The sequence below is a fragment of the Salmo salar genome, chromosome 28 (assembly GCF_965601325.2).
Source record: "Salmo salar chromosome 28, fSalSal1, whole genome shotgun sequence".
Taxonomy (NCBI): domain Eukaryota; kingdom Metazoa; phylum Chordata; class Actinopteri; order Salmoniformes; family Salmonidae; genus Salmo; species Salmo salar.
Genome location: NC_138318.1, coordinates 29,706,291 through 29,732,581, shown reverse-complemented (window position 1 = coordinate 29,732,581; position 26,291 = coordinate 29,706,291). Strand labels below are relative to the sequence as shown.

The following is a 26,291-nucleotide window of genomic DNA, read 5'->3' as shown; positions in this document are numbered from 1 at the left end:
TATGTCATATGAATTAAGAATAGTTATTTTCTAGGCATTTATATGCGCTTCGAACATTAACTTACCTTGACTTTAGATTGAACTGCTTCAGCATTGCCTGTGTCTGAAATGGTTTCAACCTCTGTAGATTGACATAGGTCAGGAGCTTCCATGGAATCTGCCACAGCACATTCAGCCTCATCTGATGAGCCCTCCTCCTGGATGATCTCCAGGTTGTGTGGCCTGTCCTCGTGAGGAGCACCGCCCAGAATACTGCTCAAGGTTCCTATCACATCTCTGAACATGGCAGGGTCTTGGCTTGAGGATACACGTTGAAGAACCTGCAGAAGCCGAGACTGAATCTGGGTCATATCAGATGGAGGGGTTTCTTCATGGAGGGGTTCCCCTTCCTCTTCCTCCGGACTAGTTTTACCTGAATGAAGAGCCTCCTGCTTCAACAGATCCCTGAGGAGATCTGGGCTACTACTTTTCATAAGCCCAGGTGCTGCATCTGTCTCCTCACCAAACTCACCAAAACCTCTTCCATGGGATTGTGTATTGTCCTGTATCAGGTTGATGATGTTCTCCACTGCTTGGGTCTCAGCCTTTTGCAAGTCATCGACATCTGCTCCCTCCACTCTCATTCTCACCAGCTCATCTAAACCAGACCTTAGAGCAGTATAGATCGCCAACGCAGGTGGTGGGACACTATCATGTGTCATGGAGTCTGGTGGAACATCAACAGTCATCAGATGGGGATGATTCTCATCAGCACCACATTGATTCTGCCTACATGTAAGATCTGATCCGAGGCCAGGCTTTACCAGATGCCCTGAGGTAATTTCTGATGTTGAGGGTGTATTGGAGTGAGAGTCTGGTTGAGCATTAACGGCCATCGGCTGGGGATGATTCTCAACAGAACCACATTTATCTTGTTTAACATCTGATCTCATACCTGGCTCTTTTGCCTTTAATGGATTGCCTGGGGTCATTTTTGATACTGACAACGAACTTGTATCGTTGCTACTTGTCTGTCCTGTCTGTGATGTCGCTTGATCAGTAATCTGTGAGAGACCATCATCAGATGAGCCTTCTTGTCTCCCTGGTTTGCTGTCACCACTCCTGCTTGATTCAACCCTGTCATTAGCTTTAGCTTCAACATTAGCATTTGAATTTGGCAGGTGTTTATCAGTCAGTGTCGTATCAGGGGTGATTGTGCTAGATATCTCTTTAATGGGAGCAGTTTGTAACTGCTCTTGATCACCTATATCGTAGCTGTCTTTATTGTCACTGCCTGATTTTATGCTATGTACACTGGATACAATAGCTAAATCAGATAAGTTAGTCAACTGCACTGGAGTCTTTTTCTGAACGGTGGGGTTACTATGACTGTGCCCGTTTTGAGAGGATGTGGGCTCGATTTCACCACCAACATCCCTCTCTGACTTCACTAGAGGTCGCTGAGGTGACACAGTGTTAAACGATGAAACTCCATCACCAACAGTTTTATCCCCACTGACACCCACATCTCCAGACACTGTGCTTGTTACATCGCCAGACAAATCTCTTGGTGATGAGCTATCTATTCTCCGGTCTGACTCCTTGACTAGCTGGCTGGCTGGCGGCTGAACAGTGTTCTCCATTTTCCTTTCATCAGACAACAGATCACTATGTGATGAGCAGGACACGCCTGAGTCACTCTGAACAGGACAAACAGTCTGGTCCCCCACTATCTCACGGTATCCTGCTCCCAGCTGCCCATCACCCGGAGTGAAGCCAACCGCCTCGCAGGACAGATCAGTGTCTCTCCTCAGAGAACTGCTACCGTCTTCCTCTGTCTGTGTCAATTCCTCAGCCTGGCGCTGAGGTGCTCCACTATCTCCACTATCGCTCAAACTGAGAGAGCTTGATCTGTTTGATGAAATGTCATTTTGGATGGAATTTCTAGACCCAGGGACCATGTCTGACAGTGGACTAGTGGGGGCATGTGAGGCACTATCTTCCCTTAATGAAGATGTTGTTTCAAGTTCATGGATGACACGTCCCTCTATTACCTGATCTGACAGGATAGGTGATATGATCTGTCTACATACAGGCCCATGACTAACGGTGAACGAAGGTAGTAAGGCCTTCTGTGAATCGCAGTTCTGTTCTTTGCTTCCTTCTGCATACAAATCTTCCCATGCATGTCCATCCCTTTTCTCTACCCATTCTTCCTCATCAGAGTCATCAAGAACCAAAACCGACAGCTTTTTTTCTGTTTGATGCTCCCGTATATTCTCAGCCTCGTCGTTGTCTATGAGGCCCAGACTCTGGGAATATGAAATGCTGTGAGTACAGTGTCTATCAGGGTGGATGATTGCTTTGTGTACTGGGTCTTTGTGAAGGAACTTTTCAGCCAAATCATCATCAATCTTCGCTGAATCCAGTGCTTCACTCACACTAATAGTACATCCAGACTTGGGGTCATGTACACCACCCAACAGGCTGTGCTGTTCCATGATCTGCAGGGCTATCTGGGAGGATATGGAGCCATTAGACACAGCTTCTTTCAGGGTTGCCACTGTGCTTCTCTCTTCCTCTAAGACATCTCCCTTGTGGAGCTGCAATGCTGACACCTCTAACACAGTCTCCTCATCCACAAGGCCCTTATCAAAAGGTGCATCAAGGTCACAGCATTTCTCAGAAATGATATACAAAATGCCACCCTCTTCAACTTGGGGTCTGAGAAGGTGGGTCGCAAGTCCTCTCTCATCGTCATTGTCCCACACTACTTCTTCAGTGCATGGAAACGCTGTGGTCGTGTCAAGGGTGTCTGTCAATGCAGTGGCTAATAGCGATGTCTCAAAGTTGGTGTCCTTGTCTGTCTCACAGCCAGGTGTCACTGGATATGTGGGACGTTGTGGGGAACCTTGTGCAACTGAGGCCAAGGGCAGGCCTGTGTCTTTCCCTGAGCACAAAGTAAAGCTTTTCAGTACTGTTTGTGTGGCTGAACGTCCATTGAAAGTCCCTTTAGGTTGATTATCTGAAGCAATATCTGTTTCTGAATCCATTTTAAATGGTGTTGGGCTTGTGTTCATTGTGTTGGTTTGATAGATTCTGTCAGACACAACACCCATTTCAAAGGAAGGCTGCCTGATATTTTTTTCAGAGTCAATAGATATGGATGATTTGTCTGTGAAACCGTGTGCTACCTCCATTTTGGAATGTTGCGCATTGTTTTCAGAGCTAGAATATTCCTTTTGTGCTGGCATCCTTTTGGAATCTGGTGCAGCTGAGGGGAAACTCCTGTCTGTGTCATTCACTGAGCACAATAGTGGGTGGGTTGACCTTTCCAAAATGATTTGTGTGGCTGACCCTTCATTGAAAGTGAGAGCCTCTTGTTGTTGATTATCTGAATTTATATGTGAGGTTTCTACATCAATTTCAAAGGGTACTATACTTGTGTTGTTTATCTTCTTCTTCTTTGAAACATTTGCTTCAGAATCAGACTGCTGGATAGTCTTTTCAGAATCAATTGAGCAGAATCTAGGAGTTGAGCTTTCCACAATGGTTTGTGTGGCTGAACCTCCATTGGCTGTATCTTTTGGTTGATTATCTGAATAAGTTTCAGAGGTGACTAAACCAATTTCAGTTAGCGCTGGGCTCGTACTGGTATTTTTAAAAGAGCTAACCTCTACAGATGCTTCCTCTGTGAGGCCTTTTGCCACCACCTTTTTAGAATCCTTGGCACATGATGACAGACGCATGTCTGTGTCATTCACTAAGCACAATCTAGGAGGAGCTGAGCTTTCCAAAACAGTTTCTGAAGCTGAAACTCCATTGACAGTCTCTTGTGGTTGATAATCTGAAGGTATTTCTGAAGTTTCTACACCAATTTCAAATGATGATGGGCTTGTACCGTGTCTGGTCTTTTGATAGATGCTATTAGACAAAACATTGTCTTTAGGTTGTCCGGCATTCTTTTCAGAATGAACAGCTACAGATGCTTCATCTGTGACGCGTTGTGCTAGCAAGCTAATGTCTTTGCCACTCACTGAGCATGATTTAGTACGGGTTGAGCTTTCTGACATGGCGTGTGTGGCTGATTCTCCTATTGGTTGATTATATAACGCTTTATCTGAGGTTTCTAAACCAATTTCAAAGGGTGATGTGCCATCAGACAAAACAGAATCATGCAGTCTGGTACTCTTAACAGAGCTAGATAACTTCTCTGTGAAATTGTGTGCTATCATCATTTTGCAATCCTGTGCACCTGAGGGCAAGCTCATGTCTGTGGAAGGAGTTTGTGTGGCTGAACTTCCAGTGAAAGTCTCTTTTGATTGATTATCTGAGGATTCTTGATCAATTCCAATGGATGCTAGACTTATACTGCTTGTGTTCCTTTGATAGATGCTAATGTCAGAATCAGGCTGTGTGGTATTGTTTACACAGTCAATAGCTGAAGGAGAATCCTCTGTTCCATCGTGTGCTACCACCTTTACCACATTATTAGAAAATGCTTTACTGTCAGATTGCTTATAATCTGACTCCTCCTCCTTGAAGAAATTTGAAGCATGATGGTCTTTCATTGTTCCATCTGTTTCCTCGTTAATGTGCAAATATCCAAAATCCTCAGTATTGCTATCAAAGGACATCTCTGAATCTTCAGAAATGTCTTCTTTCAATGACATGTCCTCAAAAGTGGCATTACCAGGTCCAGTGCTGTATACCTGGTTTTCAGTTGTCTCTACTGAAATGTCAACTAAAAGTTCTGCCATTTTAGTCAACTGTCCATCGAATATTAAAAGCCTTTGTCCTGATTTTGGATCCATGTAACTATTCATTGTGAGGTATGAGATAAATAACTGTTTTGCCTCGATGGGAGATGGGGTATTTATGTTCTCATAATCAATCTCATTATCATCTGTAGTGCGATGGGATCCTCCAATCTGAAGCTCTCTCAACATCAGCCAGTTAGAAAATCTGTCATTAAGGTCATCAACATCAGGAAAAACATCTGGTATTTCAATGGTTTTCAATACCTCTGCTGTGTGTACATCAATGAAACCATTTTGAGTAGCAGAGTTAATATCCACTACCTCTGAGTATTCTGGTATGTAAAGGGACGCAATATTCTGTCTATTGCTGAGCAGTTTGAATGCGAGCTGACTGGTGATGATTTTGTGTCGCAGAGAGGTGGAAACGGTCAAGATTTCACCAGAGTGAGGCCATAAAAGTCCCATGAGCCCCTTCTGTTTCTCCAGCACCAAGAGTGCACTGCTAAAGCTCATCAAATCACACTGAACAGCCTCATCCAACGTTAGCCTTTTGCCATTCTGAGGGTTCACTATGCCTCCATTTTGTGCCTGTTGGCTCAGTATCCCACTGGCAGTGTCTTGATCGATCAAGCCCTCTGACAGGGCTTGCTCTACGGTGAGCTTACAGCCTGTTTTGGGGTCGGCGATACCGCCTGCAAACAGCTGAGCACCCAGCAGCCTCAACGTGGTCTCTCTGTCAATCAACCCCTCATGAACCGCCCTAAGTACACTAATCTCTCTTCCGGATGTCAACTCTATGCTCCCATTGTGGCTCTTCTTCACCGGCAGCAGTCGCAGTCCAGTCTCCTCATCAACCACGCTCCTCTGCACCAGCTGGGTAAGCGAGACCTTCTCTGCCGTGCCGGGGTTGATCAGGTCCTTCCATGTGTTCTGTCTCTCCAGGAGCTTGACATACAGAGGTGCAGGGATCAGGCCAAACTGAAAGGCCCTCTCCAGGGTCAGTATATCACCTGTGTAGGACACCCTCAACCCACCTGTAGCCAGCTGGATCTCTATAACCTTCATGGCGAGGCGCTCAGAGACGGCCCCCTCTCTAAGTGCTGCCATCACAGGGAGAGGTTCTGAAGAGAACGGAGGGCTCAGGATGCTCCGGTTGGCTTCGTTGAGCTCTCTGAGCTGCTTCGAGGTGGCCTCGTCAATGAGGTTGTGATGGAAAGCTTCGTCCAACTCCAGACACATCCTGAACTGAGGCAGAACGAGGCCAGAGGTGATGAGCTGAGCCTCCAGGAGGCTGAGCCCTGTGGTATGGTCGATCATGCCGCTCTGGACAGAGCTAAACACAGAGTAGACCTCTATACTTCCCACTTCGAGAACGCCTTCAATGGTCTGAAACTCCTGTGGAAAAATTAATTAAGCATTATGAGTAGACATATTCTCCATCAAATTTCAAAATCCAAAATCTTATGACAAAAATCATATTGTTTATTAATAATTGACATTATTGTTGAAAAATTGCCATACTAATTCAATTGTATTCTAAAGCAAGGTGAAACATGTACTCACCCCTCAGACAGGCATTTGAATGTTAACAGTTCATACGCAACAGTGCAAGGCTGTGTCAGTGTGATTCAACAGCAAGAAGAAGTGGATACACTAAAAGCTGGCATGCATCTGTGAACAGAATATTCACTATCTTGCAAAACAAGAAAGCAAGTTAGACACGACACATCAAGGCTGTTATATTTGGTTGTTGGTGACCACCTGTAAGAATGAAAAGGAGATCAGCAAAGCTTGGTTTCAACGATGGCTGTGAAAAGTCAGAATGAGGCTGGGTGACATGAAACACTAATGCTCCTGGACCTAGAAGCATGTTTACAGCATACTCAGTTTCATTGGGTTTTGGGAAAAAAACACATTTCCCTACTCTCGAGAAATCTACTTTCCCTCACTTTGTTCACAAGTAAATACAGTGGTTTTAAGATGACAATAAATGTAGCACAAGAGAAAACCATGCTAGAGCCCATATAGGAAACAGGGTTAGTCATGCATTTGAACAGTAGATGGCATTGTTTGTGCATAATTTCTCACACCACACTAAACGCCAATCCAGTGTTTCAGAAGAACCTGTTTATACCTGCCGTTAACATGTGTCCTTCGTCCTGAGCTTGTCCTGATCTTATAAGATCTAATCACAATCATATCTAGAAATGTAGGCACAATCACAACGTGGACAAGATCAGGACAAATGTAGCATGTTAGAACCAGGTATAAACAGGGCTAGAGAGGAAGTCCAGTATCTAACCTGCTCGGCAGATGGTGTCTGATCAGAACACTGCTGGGCGAGATCACTGTAGGCTTGATGGAGGGATTTCAGCTGTTCCTTTGCTTCCTGCTTCTCTTCCTCGGTCATCCTGCAAATCAGGACATCAGAGACATTTAAGTTCTCTTATCATTATCATATCATTCAATAATTTAAGGCATATGAAATATTGCATTATTTACAGTGCACAGAGGCATGTACAAAAGTCAGCCTTAAAAACCTCTAATATATGTAATGAAAATTCAACTCACTTATCACTGTGTTTACTTAGCATAAGCTGTGTAGTCCTCAGTGCTTCTGCAATTTTCTCTTTTTTTGTTGCCATCTCTTCCATTGAAACCTGAAATAACAATGGGTATACCTTATGAATACATCTTACTGATGTTTACTCTCATCCCGATATGCCAATTTGTAGCATGTTAGTCACAATAATATGCACTGACGTTTCACAAAACGTATTTAATTGGGTTTTGTGCTGTATATTAAACTCAGATATCCAGTTCCTGATTTTCATTAATTGGATTTGCACATAACTTTTTCTTTGATTTGTTATCATATCTCTTAAAAAACCTAGTGGAAGGAGTTTTTCCTGACTACGTGAACCTGACCAGGAGAAACTAGGTCATAGCAAGTCAGACTAGAGCCATGACTTTTTCCTAGCCAGGCCAAAAATAAAAATGTACCCTGATCAAAATAAGAACATTTTCTCAGAGTAACTGTGCATCCATAATGTATTGCTTTTCAATGTAAAGTCTATTAAATAAGAATTTAGCAGAAAAATGACTTTTTATTTGAATCCATATAAAAACTGTTATGCTGCAAAATGTTCAGTACATTTTCAAGGAGTAGGGTGTGTTTGTAATCAAGTTATATTGAAATACTGGGATGCTTGTGCAACTGTGTCACCTTTGGTTCTATTGTGAGTTATGGTAATAATTACAGGAGGGTGAGGAATCACAAGGATGGCAGAGACCATGGGACAATGATTCAAACTTGGGTCAAATTCAGTTCTGCTTATTGGAATTGATCCCAACTTATATTTGTAATAGGGTAAAGAAATAATAAGAGACTATTAAAAGCATTGTATTTATTAGAACTATGCACATACAGTAACAGTGAAAGGTTGTGTGACTTTTTGCTTTTTATTGCATATTCTTGAGATTGAGTATGACCATTAGTATATAAAATACACACAGAATTGTGGGCATGATGATATACTGTATACAACTACAATATGTGTACAACAAAAAGACAGGAGATGAAACCGTAAAGTACATACGTAGGATCTTAATTTGATCACTCTTTTGTTGCTGAGAATTTTCCTGCACAGCAGGAAATTAAAACTTGTAGTTTATTTGAGGTTTTAAAAGGCTTCTAAAGTTTGTAAGTTCCACTTTAAAATGCTGAACTTGGGCCTACCAATTGGTGCAGTGGTCTAAAGTACTGCATTGCAGCACTAGCTGTGCCACTAGAGATTCTGGGTTCGAGTCCAGGCTCTGTTGCAGCCGGCCGCGACAGGGAGACCCATCGGGCGGTGTACAATCGGCCCAGCGTATGGTGTTTCCTCCAACACATTGGTGCGGCTGGCTTCTGGGTTAAGTGGGTGTTGTGTCGTGTTTCGGGGGACGCAGGGCTCTCAACCTTTGCCTCTCCCGAGTCCGTACGGGAGTTGAAGCGATGAGACAAGACTGTAACTACCAATTGGATACCACGAAATTGGGATAAAATACATCTTTTTTTTTCTTCTAAATGGCAAACTTGATTTTCCCTAACAAAAAAATTTATCAATCCCTACAAAAAAATGTCCATTAATTATAATCCACATAATAATTCACATTTCCTGTTGCTGCAGGATTATTTTCCTGCTATAGCAAACAGGCTCAAATTAATGTTGTACATCTGTAACAGTAAATGCATGTTTGCACACAGTATTTACCTGAGGCTTACTAGAGGCCTCTGTGCTGTCTTTACCATCTTTGTTCTGGCCCGGTTTCACACTGGACATCCAACTCAATAGCTTGCTTACTTTATCACCATGCTCTTTCTTCTCCTCATCAACAGATCGCTAGGATTTGAGGAAAGAATTTCAAAAAGGCTGTTAGGGTCAGAGTTGTTCTTGTATGAAAACAGGAAATGTGGTTATGCAGACATTCAACAACAAAGAAACCTCTAGGGAGACCCCCAGCCATATTTCTGACCTCTCTTGGACCATGGGGGTTGCAAAGTTCCAGAAACTTTCAATAAATTCCCTAGTTTTCCCGAAATCCCAGTTGGAGGTCTTCCGGAATCAGGAGAGAATAAGCAGGAAATGTCATTCTCAAAAAGGATTTCTGGAAAACCAGGAAATGTATTGCAAGTTCACAGTATTTTGTAACCCTACTTACAACTCACAAATCAGGGTTTGATTGATGACGTTTATTGCCATGTGGATCATGATGTTTATGTTTTATGACAGTTGGCGATAAAAGCATTTAATTGTTTATTCATTGACATGAAATATGTCTAAAAGAAAAAGACAGGTACATAACATAAACATATTCAAATATAAAATCGAACAATTTCACCAGTTTACACATCATGCTAAAAGAAATAATTAATGTCTGATTTAATCAACTCCATATTGGTAATTATATTAACATTCATATTACTCCAAGTCAAAGAAAATTAACATGTAATTAATGATTCTTATTTTAAGTGTAGGAAATACTAGATTTTATTCATTTCAGTGAACATTTTATTGAGTCAGGCTTTGCTTTGTCAATCAAATATTCAGTTTTCCCTATTTACAAACCATAGAAAATCAAATACTCTTCACTCAAATGTGGTGATAGGTCCAAATATATTGGAAAGATGGCTTAGCCCCGACACTAAGAACCTTTGTCGCCTCCAGTAGCCTGAGCCCAGTGTGACCGTCATAGACAGCCTTTAACAGAGCATCCATGAAAGACATTTTTCTCTTTGTCTTTGGGCAGGTGAGGCTTTTAGGGTGAGACTTCTCATCTTTCAGGAATGAGGCAGTGGCTTTGTCAACCAGGCAACTCTGAACAGCCTCATCCAGTGAGATTCTATCATGGGTCTCTGGGTTGATCAGTCCACCAGTCAGGACTTGGAATTCCAGGCATCGAAGGCCTATGTCTTTGGGGAACAGGTTCTCCTGAATAGCCTGAGCTACACTCAAGGTCTTTGCTGTCTGGGGATGGACGATGCCATAGTAGGCTTGCTCGGACTGTTGAAGCTGGCGGGCAAATGTCTCGTCCAGGAGACCTCTACGCAGAGCTTCGGTGACTGGGGCTTTCTCCCCAGAAGCAGGATCACAGATGCCCCCGGTGCAAGCTTGGGCCTCCAGCAGCCTCAGCGCAGTGAGTCTATCGATTAGGCTCTGTTGATGTCCCTGCAGAATGGTCACCCTCCTCTTCTGAGTGACATCCCACAGACCAGCCACCGGACTGTTAGCGTCCTGAACAACGACCATCCTGGAAAGGATAAGGTCTGCCAGCTCGTAGATGCTGATGAGGCCACTCCGATAGCTTACCAGTTCTGCCATTTCAAGGAACTTTAGATCTAGGGCAGTTTCGATGCAAAGCTGCCGTCCACTTTTGAGATCTGTGATGATATGTAAATGGCTTCCGTTGACATCGACAGTGGACTTTTCCTGCCACTCACTGTCCTGCTGAGAGAGAAAAAGGTAGGTCCGCTTATCTATGTGGTTTCCCTTAAAGGCTTGATATGGGGACCTTTCCAGACCAAGAGCACTGTTGATGACTGATAATCTGTGAGAACTACAAAAGGAAAAACTGGAGAGATTCTTCTCACTAAAAGGTAGGAGATAGACTCCACCATCTGTGTCATACAGACACTTTTTCAGCAGTTCACAGTAGTAGGTCTTCTGTCCTGAATCAGGGTTGTGGAAGCCCTTGGGGTTGCTGACCGGGTCGTAGAGATTCTGTAGGGTAGCTTTGTTCAAGAGACCCTCATCAACTGCCACATTAACGGGCACCCTAACACCAAGAACTGGGTGAACTAATCCTCCAGTTGCTATCTGGGCCTCAATGATCTTCTTCCCTTTGTGCCTGTCGACAATCCTTTCCTCCATGGCCTGATATACAGACAGTGTTTTAGTGCCGTGGACATAGCCAGTGGCTGCCTTTTCGGCATCCATGAGTTTTTCTTTCAAATTTAACCCAACAATGCCCATCTCCAAAGCAGCTTGAACCGAGAGGGTTTGTCCAGTTGAAGGATCGATAATACAGCCAGTTGCAGCCTGTGCTTCCATATACTCAATAGCATACGTCTTAGCTAAAAGGCCTCGATCTGCAGCCTCCAAGAAGGATATCTTTTTCTTGCTAGACTCCAAGTAGACTCCGGCAATAGCAGTGGGTTTGCCGATGAACTGAGCGAGTGATGCTTGGACCTCTTCTAATGTGACAAGGCCAGTTTCTAACTTCTGCAATGTTTCTCTATCCAAAAGCTTGGTTTTGATCAACTTCCTGATACTGATGCTGCCTCTGAGTCCTTGGAGCTTTGGGGAAAATCGTAGGGAAGTTGTCTCACTCTCAGAATGAGATGCTTTGGATGACAGGTCTTTGACATTATGTGAGCTTGTGCTAGTGGTGCTTGATGTAACATTTTGACTTTTCCCTGCCTGACCCTCCAGAGACACTAACCTTTTTGTTATTGCCATCGCTTCAGGTTTTTTACTCTGGTTCTTGGCAATCAAATTTTCTGTGTGTTTTTGTTGGACTGTTGTAGTCTGGAGAGTGGAATAATTTGCAATTTTCATCAATGTTTGATCCTGTAAACTGCTTTGACTGCTGACTATTTCCCTTTTGCCTCCATTCACTCTTTGCAGTTCTTCTAGCACTTTGTGTTTCTCCGTTTTTGCTATCTGTAGGCATAAGACGTAAATAATCATTAGATATAGTAAATACTGTACCTTGAGAAAATTTATCTATGCACATTGAGCATGTGAAAGTGAAATATTATTATAAATTTGACATACAAATATGAATATTTAATTTCAAGTGTGTCTTGTTTATTATCTACAAATATTACGATTTATTTTATTAATGTAAAAAATAAGTATGATGGTCATAGATATATACCTCTAAGGACACTTTCATTTCGATAAGCTCCTCCTCCAGATTGCACTTTGCCTCTTCATATGATGACACTATTTCCTGTGTTAACAAAAGCTCAGTCTTCAGTTTGGCAACCTCATTGTCTTTGTCACACTTATGCTTGGTTGTACTTGAAGTCTCCATTTCCTTTACAGTCCTATGTTCACTCTTAATTGTGACCTCTAGCTTAAATATTTTTTCTTGAAGACCTCTGACCTCCTTGGCATATGAAACAACCTGCTCATTGAGGGATCTTGCATCCTTTTCTTTTATTCCTAGTTTCTGCTCACTGTGTGCTAACATTTGTTTAAGCTTTGTGATCTCATTTGAGTTTTCCTTATGGATGTTTTCCAGCTGAGCAATGCTAGAGTTAAGTAGCATTTTCTCTGTTTCTAATTTAGCAATTTGCGATTTTGCTTTAAGCAGATCATGGCTAAGAGCAGTTCTCTCATTTTGCACTTGCTGCATTTTAATATGAAGCTCATCTGTTTGCTGTAGAGCCTCCTGCTTTAACTGCAAAGTGCTCTCATTGAAGATTTTCAACTGTTCAATTTCTTTCTGGTAATACTTGGTGTTAATCCCGGCTGATTCTGCAGTGTGTGAATGCTCTCTGGATTTCTGCTCCATTTCCAGTTTGATATGAGACTCCTGTAATGCAAGCTTTTGACTCATCTCAGTCTGCACTAATTGCAGCTGTCTCTCATATCCCTGCTTCTGAAGTTCAAGTTTGCTTTTCAAGTCCTCCAGCATCCGCTTACAGTTCTCAAGTTGGTCTTCCAGCTTCTGGGACCTCAGTTGCAGGGCTGAACCATCCGTTTGCTTTCGCTTGACCTCCTCTTGGGCTTGTTCCAGCTTTCCCTTGAGTATGGTGACGTCAGATGCCAATGAAAAGGTTTTCTCTTGGGCAGCACTTCTCTCCCTCTGAAGAACAGTAATTTCCTGTTTGAAACTGGATGAGGATTTGTCAGAGCTGGCGCTGATTTGTTTAATTGTCAACCTACTCTTCTGAAGATCTGTTTCGAGCTCTTTGACTTTAGACTGGCAGATTTTCCCTTCCTGGGTCACTTTAATTAATTCATCTTTTGTTCTTCTCAGAGCAGAACTCATCTCCTCGAGTTCTGCTTTCAAGATAACCTGTTGTTGGTCAGCAATGGTCTTGTTCCTTTGAAGGGCACTGATTTCCTGCTTCATATTCACTGTAATTCTTTCGGAACTTCCAGTCATTCCTTTCATACTCTGCTTGCATTGCAAAAGCTCACCCTCCAATGCCTTCACTTTAGCCAGATACCTCTGGCCCTCATTTGACTCCTTCTGTAGCTCTGTTATTGCTTTCTTCAGTGTAATGTTCAGATCATTCACTTCACCCTTTTGCTGTTGGACTGTCTTATTAGCCAAATTCCTCTCAGCACCAACGGAGCTAAGCTCAGACTTCAGATTCCTGATTTCCTTCTCGTAGTTGGTGAGGTTCAAGCTGAGAGCTTTGTTTTTCTGCTGCAGTTCAGCTGTTCTCTTCACCTCCTCGTTGTAGTCCCTCAGTTTGATCTGAAGCTCATGGGACATCTGAGATTTCTTTAGCAGCTCCTCCTCAATGATTTTCACCTGAGATTTGGTGCCATCCACCTGAGACTTCAATATGTTGATTTGCTGATTTTTGCTTCCCATTTCCATGGTGATATTGTCCAGTTGAGCGCGCATCTTTTTCATGTTGACTTCCAACTCCATATTGACCTTCTTAAGCTCATCTACTTTCTTCTGCAGTTGCGCGGCCAACATTCCACCTTTCTGAAGTTCTGCTTCCAGGATTTTGGATTTGAGTTGTACCTCCTGTTCAGATCTTATCTTTAAGTTGAATTCTTCTTTGTTTTTTTGAAGCTGCTGTTTCCAGTTCTCCGTTTCACTTTTCAATGATTTCATATTTTGTTCAGAGAAAGATTTTTCTCGTTGTAATGACTCCACACTGACCTTAAGACTTCTGACCTCTGTGTCTAATGACACATTCATTCTCATCAGTTCACTGACTTTGAACTTCAACTGGTCTGCCTCAACCTGTTTGGAGTTCAGTTCCTCCTCTAAACACTGCATATTGTGACTACTCTCCTGTTCCATGGAGTTCCTCAAGAGCAGCTTTCCTTGGTTGATCTTTAACTGTTCCTTCAGGCCTTCAACCTCTGTCTTGTTGAAAATAGCTTTCTGTTCCAAGGAAGACTTATCCCTCTGGAGAGATTTGATTTGCTCTTGAAAGACATAGATGGAATTTCTCAGCTCTAAAGATTCCTGTCTGAACTCCTCTGACTTTTGTCTCATGGTGCTCTTGTCTGATTCCATGTCCAGCTGAAGTTTCTTCAACCTGGTATTGGCATCGTTCAACAGCTCTGTGAATTGTTGCGCTTTCTCCTCTGCTATTTTTTTATGCACTAGCACAGAGTTCAGCTCTGACTTAAGTGTCTTGATCTCGGTCTCTGCTGTTTTCTTCACCATGGCCAGCTCCTGTGTCTGCTGCAGGACCTCTGCATCCACCTCTGCATGGATCGTCTGGATACTGCGGGTGACAGAGGAATGTTGCATCCTCTGCAGTGTGCGATTATGTTCCTCAAGATCCTGAACATTGCTGTTCTTCCTCTTCAAGTGGTCCTCCAGTTTCTTCCGGGCCAGGGTGCTCTGCTCAATGTTAATCTTCAGCATACGAAGACTCTCCTCAAGAGAAGACCGTTTGGCCTCTGACTGCAGGACCATCTGTCGTGCGTTACCTAACTCTTGCTCAATGACTGCTTTGCCCTTCACAACCGTCTCTAGTTTCAAACGGTACTGCTGAGCCCCATCCTCAGCCTTGGACTTCTGGAGGGTCAGGTCCTCTATGGTACTCTTATATGTCTCTACCTCTTCCTGTAGAATGGTCAACTGGGTTGTTCTCTTAGCCAATGAGGTTTCCAGTTCCTGTACCTGCTGCTGGAGCTGTCCAATCACCTCCTCCCCTGCTGCCTTTTGGAGCTCCAAGCTCTCTGTCCAGGTGAGGTACTCTGTTCTTTCTGATGCTTTCCTGTTCTACAATGCAAAAAATCATCCATTAAAAAAAAGGCATCCATTACCTCATACTTAACAATGAAAAAAGTTATGTTCATGGTATGATTATTCTAACATGCTTACCAAAGGGAGGATTGTTGCAGCGCTGTTAATTGTCCCCAACAAATGCCACCATGAAAGAGTGTTTCAGATTCAATGAGATAGAGCTTCCTCCCAGAGAAGTCACCATCACCAGAAACAATATGAAAGAATGGCTCTTTTGTATCAGCGTTAAGAAAACCATCTACATCCATCAGCGCTGAATGGATGACGCATATTATAAACTGGGTTGTTCGAGCCCTGCATGATGATTGGCTGTCAGCCGTGGTATATCAGACCGTATACCACGGGTATGACAAAACATTTATTTGTACTGCTCTAATTACATTGGTAACCAGTTTATAATAGCAATAAAGCACCTCTGGGTTTTGTGGTATATGGCCAATATACCACGGATAATGGCTGTATCCAGAACAGCCCTTAGCTGTAGCATATTGGCCATATACCACAACACCTCGGGCCTTATTGCTTAAGTATAGCAGTGAAGAGAAATAAACCCTTTGAGTTGAAGCATCATTATGGCTTTAAAGGTGAGGTTCCCATTAATTCAATATGTCTGGGAGTCAACCCTGTTAACACAATAATGTGATGGGCAGAGAAAAGGCAATCCAAAGTATGCACAGTGTTTCTAACAATCCAATATTTCACCAATCCCCTACCTCTTCGCCTTCTGCTCTCTTCAATGTCTCACTGGCAAACTTTACATACTGTGTCATGGAGGTGACTACGGCCGTGTAGCGAGTTCGGAGGTCCATGAACTGAGGTGAGGGTGGAAAACAAGGGTCACTTTCCTTAGCACACACAGCACACTCAGCACCTAGTCTACTACGGTTACATTCCAAGGTTCTCACCTCCTGAACGATGGCATCAGCCGAGTTCTGCATCCTCCGTCTCTTGAGCGGGGACTTGTGCTGGGAGTCAACCATGGCTCTGTAGGTCAACAGCTGTAGCTCATAATCCTGAAAACACATTCATGAATATTACTCCTCTGGTGTTCAAGTACTCTTCATGCAGACATATCTGACTAATGTTCCAGGTCAAAACAGTTACAGAGATAACTTACTTTAGCACTAGATGAGTACTGCTCTGAGTACTTTTGACATTCATCAATTCTGCTCTGCTTTTGTTCCATTTCTGCAACGAGGACCTTCTGTTGGTTTACCAGCTCAGCGAGCGCTTTGCTGTCCTCTGGCTGCTTCTCTTGGGTCTTGAGCTGAGCAGCCTCCATCTCTCTGACCCACTCATCCAGACTGCCATAGGAGTCTTTGTAGTACTTCAGTGATTTACTGATGCCCTCCAGGTCCCGAAGTCTAATATAACAAAGGGACAGAGCATTAGTATCCGTAAAAGGTTATTTTTACATTCCCCTTATTAAAGTAGTGTTGCTCACTAATATTTAGTGGTGTATGGAATCAAACTCTGTCCCTCAACAGTTGACCTGAAAACACTAACCTGCTCTCAATCTGGGAGTGGACGTTGTTCCACCTTTCTTCTAGCTGGTCAGCCTTCTCCTTGTGCCAGTCCAGGTCAAAGTCCCGCTCGTTGTGAGCCTTGAACATGCGTTCACTGATACCACGGGCCTTCTGTAGCCCATCCTCCAGGTCATGGAAGATCTCCCTCTGGTCGTCGATCTCTGAGCGCCATTGCTAAAACAGAGTAGAGCAAAGTGATGGCTCAACTATCAATCATAGCTTAATAGTGGATCTCAAGGACTGGATGCCACAAAATAACAATTCATCTCCAGCAATCATTTTGCCAACCTGAGAGAAAACCAAAAGATTAAATAGGATATATTTTAAACGTCTATAAAAAATCTAGTACCAAGGGAGCTTACCTTGAGTGTGCTGACGACTGTGTCGATGGATTTCAGGTCAGAGTTCACGGCGTCTTCCTCAGAGAGTTTGGCCTCATAGAGCTTCACTAAAGCCTCCGCACTTTGGCTGTGCCTCACCACCAAGCTCACTGTCTTCAGCCTGCAGAGACACCACAGAGACAGTGGGACATTAACTACATCAACATTTTGTAAAGCATCTGTGAAGTCCTTATAAACGGTTTACGAAGGCTTCATAAAGACTTTAAAGTTGCATTTAAAGTGGGACCAGACAAAACAAATTGCAAATGCCTTGTTGATTTTGAATGTGCTGAAAATATTCTAGCCCTCTACTGAGGAGGACCATAACAGTGTCTGGGCCCTCTACTGAGGAGGACCATAACAGTGTCTGGGCCCTCTACTGAGGAGGACCATAACAGTGTCTGGGCCCTCTACTGAGGAGGACCATAACAGTGTCTGGGCCCTCTACTGAGAAGGACCATAACAGTGTCTGGGCCCTCTACTGAGGAGGACCATAACAGTGTCTGGGTCCTCTACTGAGGAGGACCATAACAGTGTCTGGGCCCTCTACTGAGGAGGACCATAACAGTGTCTGGGCCCTCTACTGAGGAGGACCATAACAGTGTCTGGGTCCTCTACTGAGGAGGACCATAACAGTGTCTGGGCCCTCTACTGAGGAGGACCATAACAGTGTCTGGGCCCTCTACTGAGGAGGACCATAACAGTGTCTGGGCCCTCTACTGAGGAGGACCATAACAGTGTCTGGGCCCTCTACTGAGGAGGACCATAACAGTGTCTGGGCCCTCTACTGAGGAGGACCATAACAGTGTCTGGGCCCTCTACTGAGGAGGACCATAACAGTGTCTGGGCCCTCTACTGAGGAGGACCATAACAGTGTCTGGGCCCTCTACTGAGGAGGACCATAACAGTGTCTGGGCCCTCTATTGAGGAGGACCATAACAGTGTCAGGGCCACTTACTTCTCTAGGTAGATGGCGGACATGGAGTAGACTTGGCTCATGCTCTGGATGAGGACATTGAGGTCAGAGGAGAGGGTGGGGACAGCGGGAGAGGCCCCGGCCTGTCTGAAGAACGTCTCACACTTCTCCTTCATGGTCTCCAGATCGTCCTTCAGCTGATCCAGCTCTGCCTTCTTCTTCTGTAAGGTACAAAGTTGGAGAGGTTATGTCACTTAAGAGACTATTCTGTTGGTTCTATTCACCTGGCAAAGGAAATCAACCACAGATGTATTTTACATAATGTATTTGACCCGTGTCTGGAAAAGATAAGTGTGACAGAGTGATGATACAGTCTGAATAGTGAGTTGTATTATGACAGAGTGATGATACAGTCTGAATAGTGAGTTGTATTATGACAGAGTGATGATACAGTCTGAATAGTGAGTTGTCGCCCTACCTCTTGCTCTGTGATGCGCAGGACACTCTGCTCCAGGTCGTCTCTGTCCAGTGGGGTGCGGATCTGTCGGATCAGGTGCTCCTCCTGAGCCTCCAGACGCATGCGGAAGTTACGCACCTCAGAGATATACAGGTTGTACACAGACTCCTCGTGTTCCTCTGTTCAACACAACACCCCAGAATGAGTAACAACCAAACGACGAGAGGACATCAACTGTATTTGTCCAAACACTGGTCTAATGCTAGCTTTGTAAAAGTAACATTAGTGCACAATCAAAATTAATACGTTTGTATTGTTCAAAACACATCTCTCCCGGACATAGCAGAGGGAGTGTGATGTGAATGTGCTAATGAAAAACTATGTAGTAATCTCTGACACCATTTATACAATCTGGCACCATTATTGCAAAGTGTTTACAAACAATCTGCTTATTACTCATTAATCATGCAGATGAATTAGTGGGCAATCAAGCAGACCAACAGCTCCTCCTTAACGTGGTCTGCAGGAGATTCTACTACTTTTGGTGTCACAACACCAAACATCTTAAACAGACATATTCATAAGTCCAGGGGAAATGGACTTTACAACGTGCTTCTATATCTGCATTGCTTGCTGTTTGGGGTTTTTAGGCTGAGTTTCTGTATAAGCACTTTGTGACATCTGCTGATGTAAAAAGGGCTTTATAAAAGGTATTAACATTACGCCTAATAGGCTAAAATAACTATGTGTTTTCCTCGAGGACTGCTGCCAAAACATGTATCAGCAAGCTCCTGTTAGCAAGGACAGTAGAGGCCAGCTAATAGTTTACATACTTTTGTATATACAGTTGAAGTCGGAAGTTCACATACACCTTAGCCAACTACATTTAAACTCAGTTTTTCACAATTCCTGACATTTAATCCTAGTAAAATTTCCCTGTCTTAGGTCAGTTCGGATCACCACTTTATTTTATGTGAAATGTCAAAATAATAGCAGAGAGAATGATTTATTTCAGCTTTTATTTCTTTCATCACATTCCCAGTGGGTGAGAAGTTTACATACACTCAATTAGTATTTGGTAGCATTGCCTTTAAATTTATTAACTTGGGTCAAACGTTTCAGGTAGCCTTCCACAAGCTTCCCACAATAAGTTGGGTGAATTTTGTCCCATTCCTCCTGACAGAGCTGGTGTAACTGAGTCAGGTTTGTAGGCCTCCTTGCTCGCACATGCTTTTTCAGTTCTGCCCACAAATTTTCTATGGGATTGAGGTCAGGGTTTTGTGATGGCCACTCCAATACCTTGACTTTGTTGTCCTTAAGCCATTTTGCCACAACTTTGGAAGTATGCATGGGGTCATTGTCCATTTGGAAGACCCTTTTGTGACCAAGCATAAACTTCCTGACTGATGTCTGGAGATGTTGCTTCAATATATCCACAGAATTTTCCTTCCTCATGATGCCATCTATTTTGTGAAGTGCACCAGTCCCTCCTGCAGCAAAGCACCCCCACAACATGATGCTGTCACCCCTGTGTTTCACGGTTGGGATGGTGTTCTTCGGCTTGCAAGCCTCCCCCTTTTTCCTCCAAACATAACGATGGTCATTAAGGCCAAACAGATCTATTTTTGTTTCATCAGACGAGAGGACATTTCTCCAAAAAGTACGATCTTTGTCCCATGTGCAGTTGCAAACCGTAGTCTGGCTTTTTTATGGCGGTTTTGGAGCAGTGGCTTCTTCCTTGCTGAGCGGCCTTTCAGGTTATGTCGATATAGGACTCGTTTTACTGTGGACATAGATACTTCTGTACCTGTTTCCTCCAGCATCTTCACAAGGTCCTTTGTTGTTGTTTTCGGATTGATTTGCACTTTTCGCACCAAAGTACGTTCATCTCTAAGAGACAGAACGTGTCTCCTTCCTGAGCGGTATGACGGCTGCATGGTCCCATGGTGTTTATACTTGCGTACTATTGTTTGTAGAGATGAACGTGATACCTTCAGGCATTTTGAAATTGCTCCCAAGGATGAAACAGACTTGTGGAGGTCTACAATTGTTTTTCTGATGTCTTGGCTGATTTATTTATTTTCTGAGTCTGAAGGTAGGCCTTGAAATACATCCACAGGTACACCGCCAATTGACTCAAATTATGTCAATTAGCCTATCAGAAGCTTCTAAAGCCATGACATCATTTTCTGGAATTTTCCAAGCTGTTTAAAAGCACAGTCAACTTAGTGTATGTAAACTTCTGACCCACTGGAATTGTGATACAGTGAATTATAAGTGAAATAATCTGTAAACAATTGTTGGAAAAATTACTTGTATCATGCACAAAGTAGATGTCCTAACCGACTTGTCAAAACTATAGTTTGTTAACAAGAAATTTGTGGAGTGGTTGAAAAACAAGTTTTAATGACTCCAACATAAGTGTATGTAAACTTCCGACTTCGACTTTATAGTGTATCTTAGCTTAGCCTTACCTCTCTCTGCAGACTAGCAAAGCTTAGCCTTGCCTCTCTTTAGACTACCTTTGCTTAGCCTTTCTCTGCAGACTAGCTTTGCTTAGCCTTGCCTCTCTCTAGACTAACTTTGCTTAGCCTTGACTCTCTACACTAGCTTTGCTTAGCCTTGCCTCTCTCTCGAGACTAGCTTTGCTTAGCCTTGCCTCTCTCTGACTAGCTTTGCTTAGCCTTGCCTCTCTCTAGACTAGCTTTCCTTAGTCTTGTCTCTCTCTGACTAGCTTTGCTTAGTCTTGCCTCTCTCTGACTAGCTTTGCTTAGTCTTGCCTCTCTCTGACTAGCTTTGCTTAGTCTTGCCTCTCTCTGACTAGCTTTGCTTAGTCTTGCCTCTCTCTGACTAGCTTTGCTTAGTCTTGCCTCTCTCTGACTAGCTTTGCTTAGTCTTGCCTCTCTCTGACTAGCTTTGCTTAGTCTTGCCTCTGTCTGACTAGCTTTGCTTAGTCTTGCCTCTCTCTGACTAGCTTTGCTTAGTCTTGCCTCTCTCTGCAGACTTGAGCAGCTCCTCGTAGTAGTCCTTGCAGGCCAGCACCTCCCTTTCTAGCTGGGAACAGTCTGCCACAGTGAACACCTCCGACTCCTTGCTGTCCTCCAGGAAGTCCTCAAAGTGGGACTGCAGGTTGCTAAGGACCTGCTGGTGTTCGCCTGGCAACATGGTCTTAATCTGGGGTGAACAGGGGAAAACACATGAGACAGACCCACACCATAAAACCTTATCAAAATGTTTTATGAAAAGGTTTAGTCACCAGCTACAGTATAATGATGAAATTGCAGGTCAAGTCGGTGAATATGAGAAACATTAGACTTTAATAACATCATTCTCTTTTCTGTGAAGACCTGAATGAGACAATGACAGGTAATTCTACCTCTATCACTGTAATTCTAGGCTTTAAGTGTTGCTAATGGGGATTTATCTTGAGAAGTAGACTAAGTAGTTAGGCGTTAACGTACTGAGGACACGTTCCAGTCGCGGATGGCTCTGACGTCCGCCATCAGGTAGTGCCAGGAGACCACGCTCTTCATTTTTATGTGGGAGTGGTGCCACAGAGCCAGGACATTCTGGTACAGCTGCTCAATTCTGCTGGCCTGGTCCACAGCCTCCTTGTTGGGTGGAGGCACAGTGAAGCAGACAGAGGGAACCATAGCCTCGTTCCCAGATGGACTGATCACCTTCCACTTGGCCCGGTGAGAGTTACTGGCCAGGACACACTCATCATCCTTATAGATGGTGATCTAGGAGAGACGAAGTGAGACATGACAAATCAAAATGACTACCATTTCACTCCAAAATCCAAATCAACTCAAAGTATCAAACTTTTCATCTGCTATCTAAATACATCTACCTCGATTTAAAATGGCCAGAAATGTTCCTTAGCGATCTCAATGCATATCTTGTTACTACAGAAGACAGGTGTGAAGACTCAATTTAAAGTATGTGATGAACTACTTGAATAGACAGAAAAAGGACGGTATTACATATCTATTAAAAGAGACATTGTACCTCTATTTGTCGGTAGTCACAGATGGCTTTGATGGGTATGGAGGATCTGACAGGGGTATCTGGGTTCCTAGGCTTGAGCTGGACGATGGCCTTGGCCTTGCCCACCAACCCAGCCACTGTGCTGCGGTACTGGAGGAGCTGCTCCTTCTCATCCTGTTCCAGCATCAGTCAAACACAGGGGGATTACGATACCATACCAGCTCAGTATGAGCTGAATTCACTCACAGGGATAGTTGGTTCATCTTTAGTGGTGGGGTATTCACTTGGAAGCTCTATGAATCCATCATGTCTGACCATGACAGTCCATGAGATTGATCCTTTGTTTTTTTTAAGTTCACCTTTTATTTACAATGACGGCCTACTCCGGCCAAACCCGGACGACAATGGGCCAATTGTGCGCCGCCCTATGAGGCTCCCAATCACAGCCGGATGTGATACAGCCTGGATTCGAACCAGGGACTGTAGTGACACCTCTTGAACTGAGATGCAGTGCCTTAGACCGCTGCACCACTCGGGAGCCCTGATTTCACTGATTTAACAACATAGTTTGGGAATCTGGCTAATGATTGTTTACCAACCAGTTCTTATTTGCCAGCTTACCATGGACTCCTGGATGTGATCTTCCAGCTTGTGTACACTGCTTGTCCGATCACAGCAATACTTTCTTTGGATGTCACCTTGCAAGCTCTTCAGGTAATCCGTGGACTCTTTGGCATTATTGAAAAACTGTATGGAAGGGTAGAAAGAAGATCAGATTAGCTTTTTGCAACTAGCATGCCTCCGTCCATTTGTTTGAGGAAAGCAGATAACTAACTCACCTCAAAATAGACTGTGTTGTCTTTGAGGTGCTGCTCCACACAAGAGCATAGCTGTAGGATCCAACTCCACTGGGTCTGCATGGCTGCTTTGTATGCCTGGAGGATTCCACATAGAATCATGTTAGAATTAAAAATGCTGTAATATTGTTCTTCTTGGAACAAGTTATTGAAGCAATTTAAATATACAATATTGTTGAGCACTTATGCAGGTTCTGATACCTGGAAATGAGTAATAATATGTATATTTTAATGGACAAATTACCACATTATCTGAGACGTACAATCTAATGGATTTATCACAAAAGGAGTTTATATGACATGGTTTTGGAGTGATTATGGGACATCTGTAAACACAGACGGGGCTTACTTCAATAGTTAACCTAGCAGGGTGGTTCTCCTGCAGAAGGTTCTCTGCCCTGTCCTGTACAGACTTGATCACCTCCTCCTTTTCATCCAACTCTCTCATCAGATCCTACAGAGAGAGCGAGAGAGTGGGGTAGAGAGAGAGAGAGAGTGAGAGAGTGGGGTAGAGAGAGAGAGAGCGAGAGAGTGGGGGAGAGAAAGAGTGAGAGTGAGAGAGAGGGGAGATAGATAGAGAGGGGGGGGGGAGAAAGAGAGAGTGGGGGTGAGAAAGAGAGAGAGTGGAAGAGATAGATAGATAAAGAGAGAGAGAGAGAGAGAGAGAGAGAGAGAGAGAGAAAGAGAGAGAGAGATATCACACTTATCCATGGCCTCCAAACATGACCTGAGACCCATCCCCTCCCCTCTTCTATCACCATGACTTGCAGGGGCACGTACACGCATTTCTAAATGCCAGATGGAAATAAAGTAGTTTGAAGAGATGTCAAACTGATTAACTGAATAGAAGGTAATATAGACGCTCTCAGTGGTATTTTCTAATGGTATGCTGTAACCCCAAAACAAGCCGCTGTAATTCCTTTCCACCCATGCAAAAACATTAAAAAACACATCACCCTAGGAGATATGATCACCTCAAGGTATCTTTCACTCACAGAAAATGTGTTAATTCCCTTAGGTCTAGAGAGTCAAACCCAATTCCCTGTGGAAAGGCTATGCATGCCAATGGTGGATCCATGCCAGAAATGTATAGCTCTACGGTTTCGCTTGACCGTTTATAACAATCATTTCCATCTAAAATATCTACCATAATGAATATGAACGGAATTATCCTCAGATGTGCCCGAATAGCCAAATATTCTGGAAACAAAATAAGGAAATAGAAATACAATGGGCTGAACAGTGGAGGGACTCACAGAGTGGTACTGTCTCTTCTTAGAGATGTTGCCGTTGAGATCGCTCCAGTCGAAAGCGACCTCCTCCTCCTCTTTCTCATTGAGCCAGATGAGTTCCATGGTGGCCCGCGAAACAAAGTCATGGAGGCTCTCCAGGTTCTTCTGACGCTCCCGCGAACAGTTCTACAGAAGCACAGAACCATGGGAAATAGTCAGAATCTCCATGTGCTATTCAACTAAGCAGTGAAGTGATTATTTTACTACATAGGACTGCCAATGATTTTAATAGGATACTTACCAGTAACTTCCCATACTGGGTTTCCAATTTTCCTAGTTTCTCAGAATAACTTAGTTTTTGGGTCATCTGAATCTGATATAAAGAGACATACCATGTTTTTATTATATGTTTTTATAGATATTTTATAGTTTTTCCAAATAAAAACTTGGCAGAATAGGCTGACAATTGCTTGTACATACCTCACTAAGTTTGGCTTCTTTAAGGCTCATTTGAAATTCTTCGATGGCTCTGTGAACCCCTTTGTGGTTCTCTAAATGTGTTTCCACACTTGGCAAATCAGATCCCCAATCTCCACGATCCAATTGCACCTTCAATGGAAGACAAAACAATTCAGAATCGGTCTCAAATATCTAAATCGCAAATATAAAAATGTACAGAATTATACAAACATTACAGTGAACAGGTCTCTTGTAAAATATAATTTTTATCTCAATGAGGCAACCTGTATAAATAAGGATAAATAAATAAAATCAACAGTCTGACCCCAGAGCTTCGCTAAGTCCTCACCTGCATCTCCTCCACCCAGTTGATCAGGTCCTGCACAAAGTTTATGTTGACCTCATCCTCGGTCATGTTGGGGTCCACTAGCAAGGACTTGCACAGGGGCTTGCGGATCTGCATTTGTTTGAGGTGCTGGAGGTCTCCCGGGGCCATACCCACTCCTCCGCCCCCCATGTAGGCTTGCACCGAGCTGGGCTGCATGCCGCCGGGGGTCATGGCGGGGCTCAGGGCAGGGGTGAGGCCCGGGGTAAGGATGGAGGTGAAGGTGGAACCGGGGGTTTCCAGGCCTCCAGGGGTGAGGCTGGAGTTGAGGTTGGAGGAGGTGAAGCCTGAGTTGAGACTCTGAGTGATGCCAGAGATCATCATCGTGGTCTGTTGGGCAGTTAGGGTGCGTCCTTGTCTGTACACAGAGGAACACTCTGCCCTCAGGCCCAGCAGGTCGTCACGGAGCCTGGATACCCTAGATCATACACACAACACACAATGACATGTTTATTCATATAGTTCATGATTTATCATTTAGCAATTTACATGAGGTTCTTATCATTCTCATAAACAAATGTGTAATTCCCTACACTATGTTGCAATCAATATTTCACAACAAATGTTTCCTTTATGTCTATGTGTTGCGTGATATCTAGAAAAAGCAGTAAGTTTGCACCTTTGAACAAGCTGATCGGAGTAGTAGTACTTCCCATCCAGTAGAATCTGGATATCTACCACCTGCTGTCTCAGCAGGTTTTCACATTCCAGAAGGTGCCCAGCGGTCTCTGCCTCATTCTGGAACTGGACCCCAGACTCTAGCCTCTTAGCATCCTGAGAAAAAATGTAAATGTCCAAACTGTTGTTGATGTACTTTTCTATTACAAAGTTCAATAACAATACTGAT

General features: G+C 43.6%; 1 protein-coding gene across 25 annotated transcripts in view; it reads right to left on the bottom strand.

The window, feature by feature from the left end:
- Positions 1–26,291, bottom strand: part of dst (dystonin) — a 188,399-nt gene that overhangs the window by 67,373 nt on the left and 94,735 nt on the right. For 20 of the 25 annotated variants that reach the window (XM_082970559.1, XM_082970556.1, XM_082970565.1 and 17 more), the window contains 23 exons: positions 26,064–26,218; positions 25,409–25,862; positions 25,081–25,209; positions 24,902–24,973; positions 24,625–24,786; positions 23,718–23,822; positions 23,351–23,446; positions 23,133–23,258; positions 22,533–22,685; positions 21,983–22,264; positions 21,512–21,695; positions 18,543–18,700; positions 18,107–18,285; positions 17,131–17,269; positions 16,749–16,942; positions 16,360–16,606; positions 16,148–16,255; positions 15,956–16,054; positions 15,117–15,218; positions 8,996–9,124; positions 7,311–7,399; positions 7,042–7,150; positions 66–6,134 (listed from right to left, as the gene is read on the bottom strand). In XM_082970559.1, the coding sequence (XP_082826685.1) occupies positions 66–6,134; positions 7,042–7,150; positions 7,311–7,399; positions 8,996–9,124; positions 15,117–15,218; positions 15,956–16,054; positions 16,148–16,255; positions 16,360–16,606; positions 16,749–16,942; positions 17,131–17,269; positions 18,107–18,285; positions 18,543–18,700; positions 21,512–21,695; positions 21,983–22,264; positions 22,533–22,685; positions 23,133–23,258; positions 23,351–23,446; positions 23,718–23,822; positions 24,625–24,786; positions 24,902–24,973; positions 25,081–25,209; positions 25,409–25,862; positions 26,064–26,218 (9,540 nt within the window). The remainder of the gene's footprint in view (positions 1–65; positions 6,135–7,041; positions 7,151–7,310; positions 7,400–8,995; positions 9,125–15,116; positions 15,219–15,955; positions 16,055–16,147; positions 16,256–16,359; positions 16,607–16,748; positions 16,943–17,130; positions 17,270–18,106; positions 18,286–18,542; positions 18,701–21,511; positions 21,696–21,982; positions 22,265–22,532; positions 22,686–23,132; positions 23,259–23,350; positions 23,447–23,717; positions 23,823–24,624; positions 24,787–24,901; positions 24,974–25,080; positions 25,210–25,408; positions 25,863–26,063; positions 26,219–26,291) is intronic. The other 5 variants (XM_045710380.2, XM_045710355.2, XM_045710378.2 and 2 more) reach the window with 2 other exon arrangements.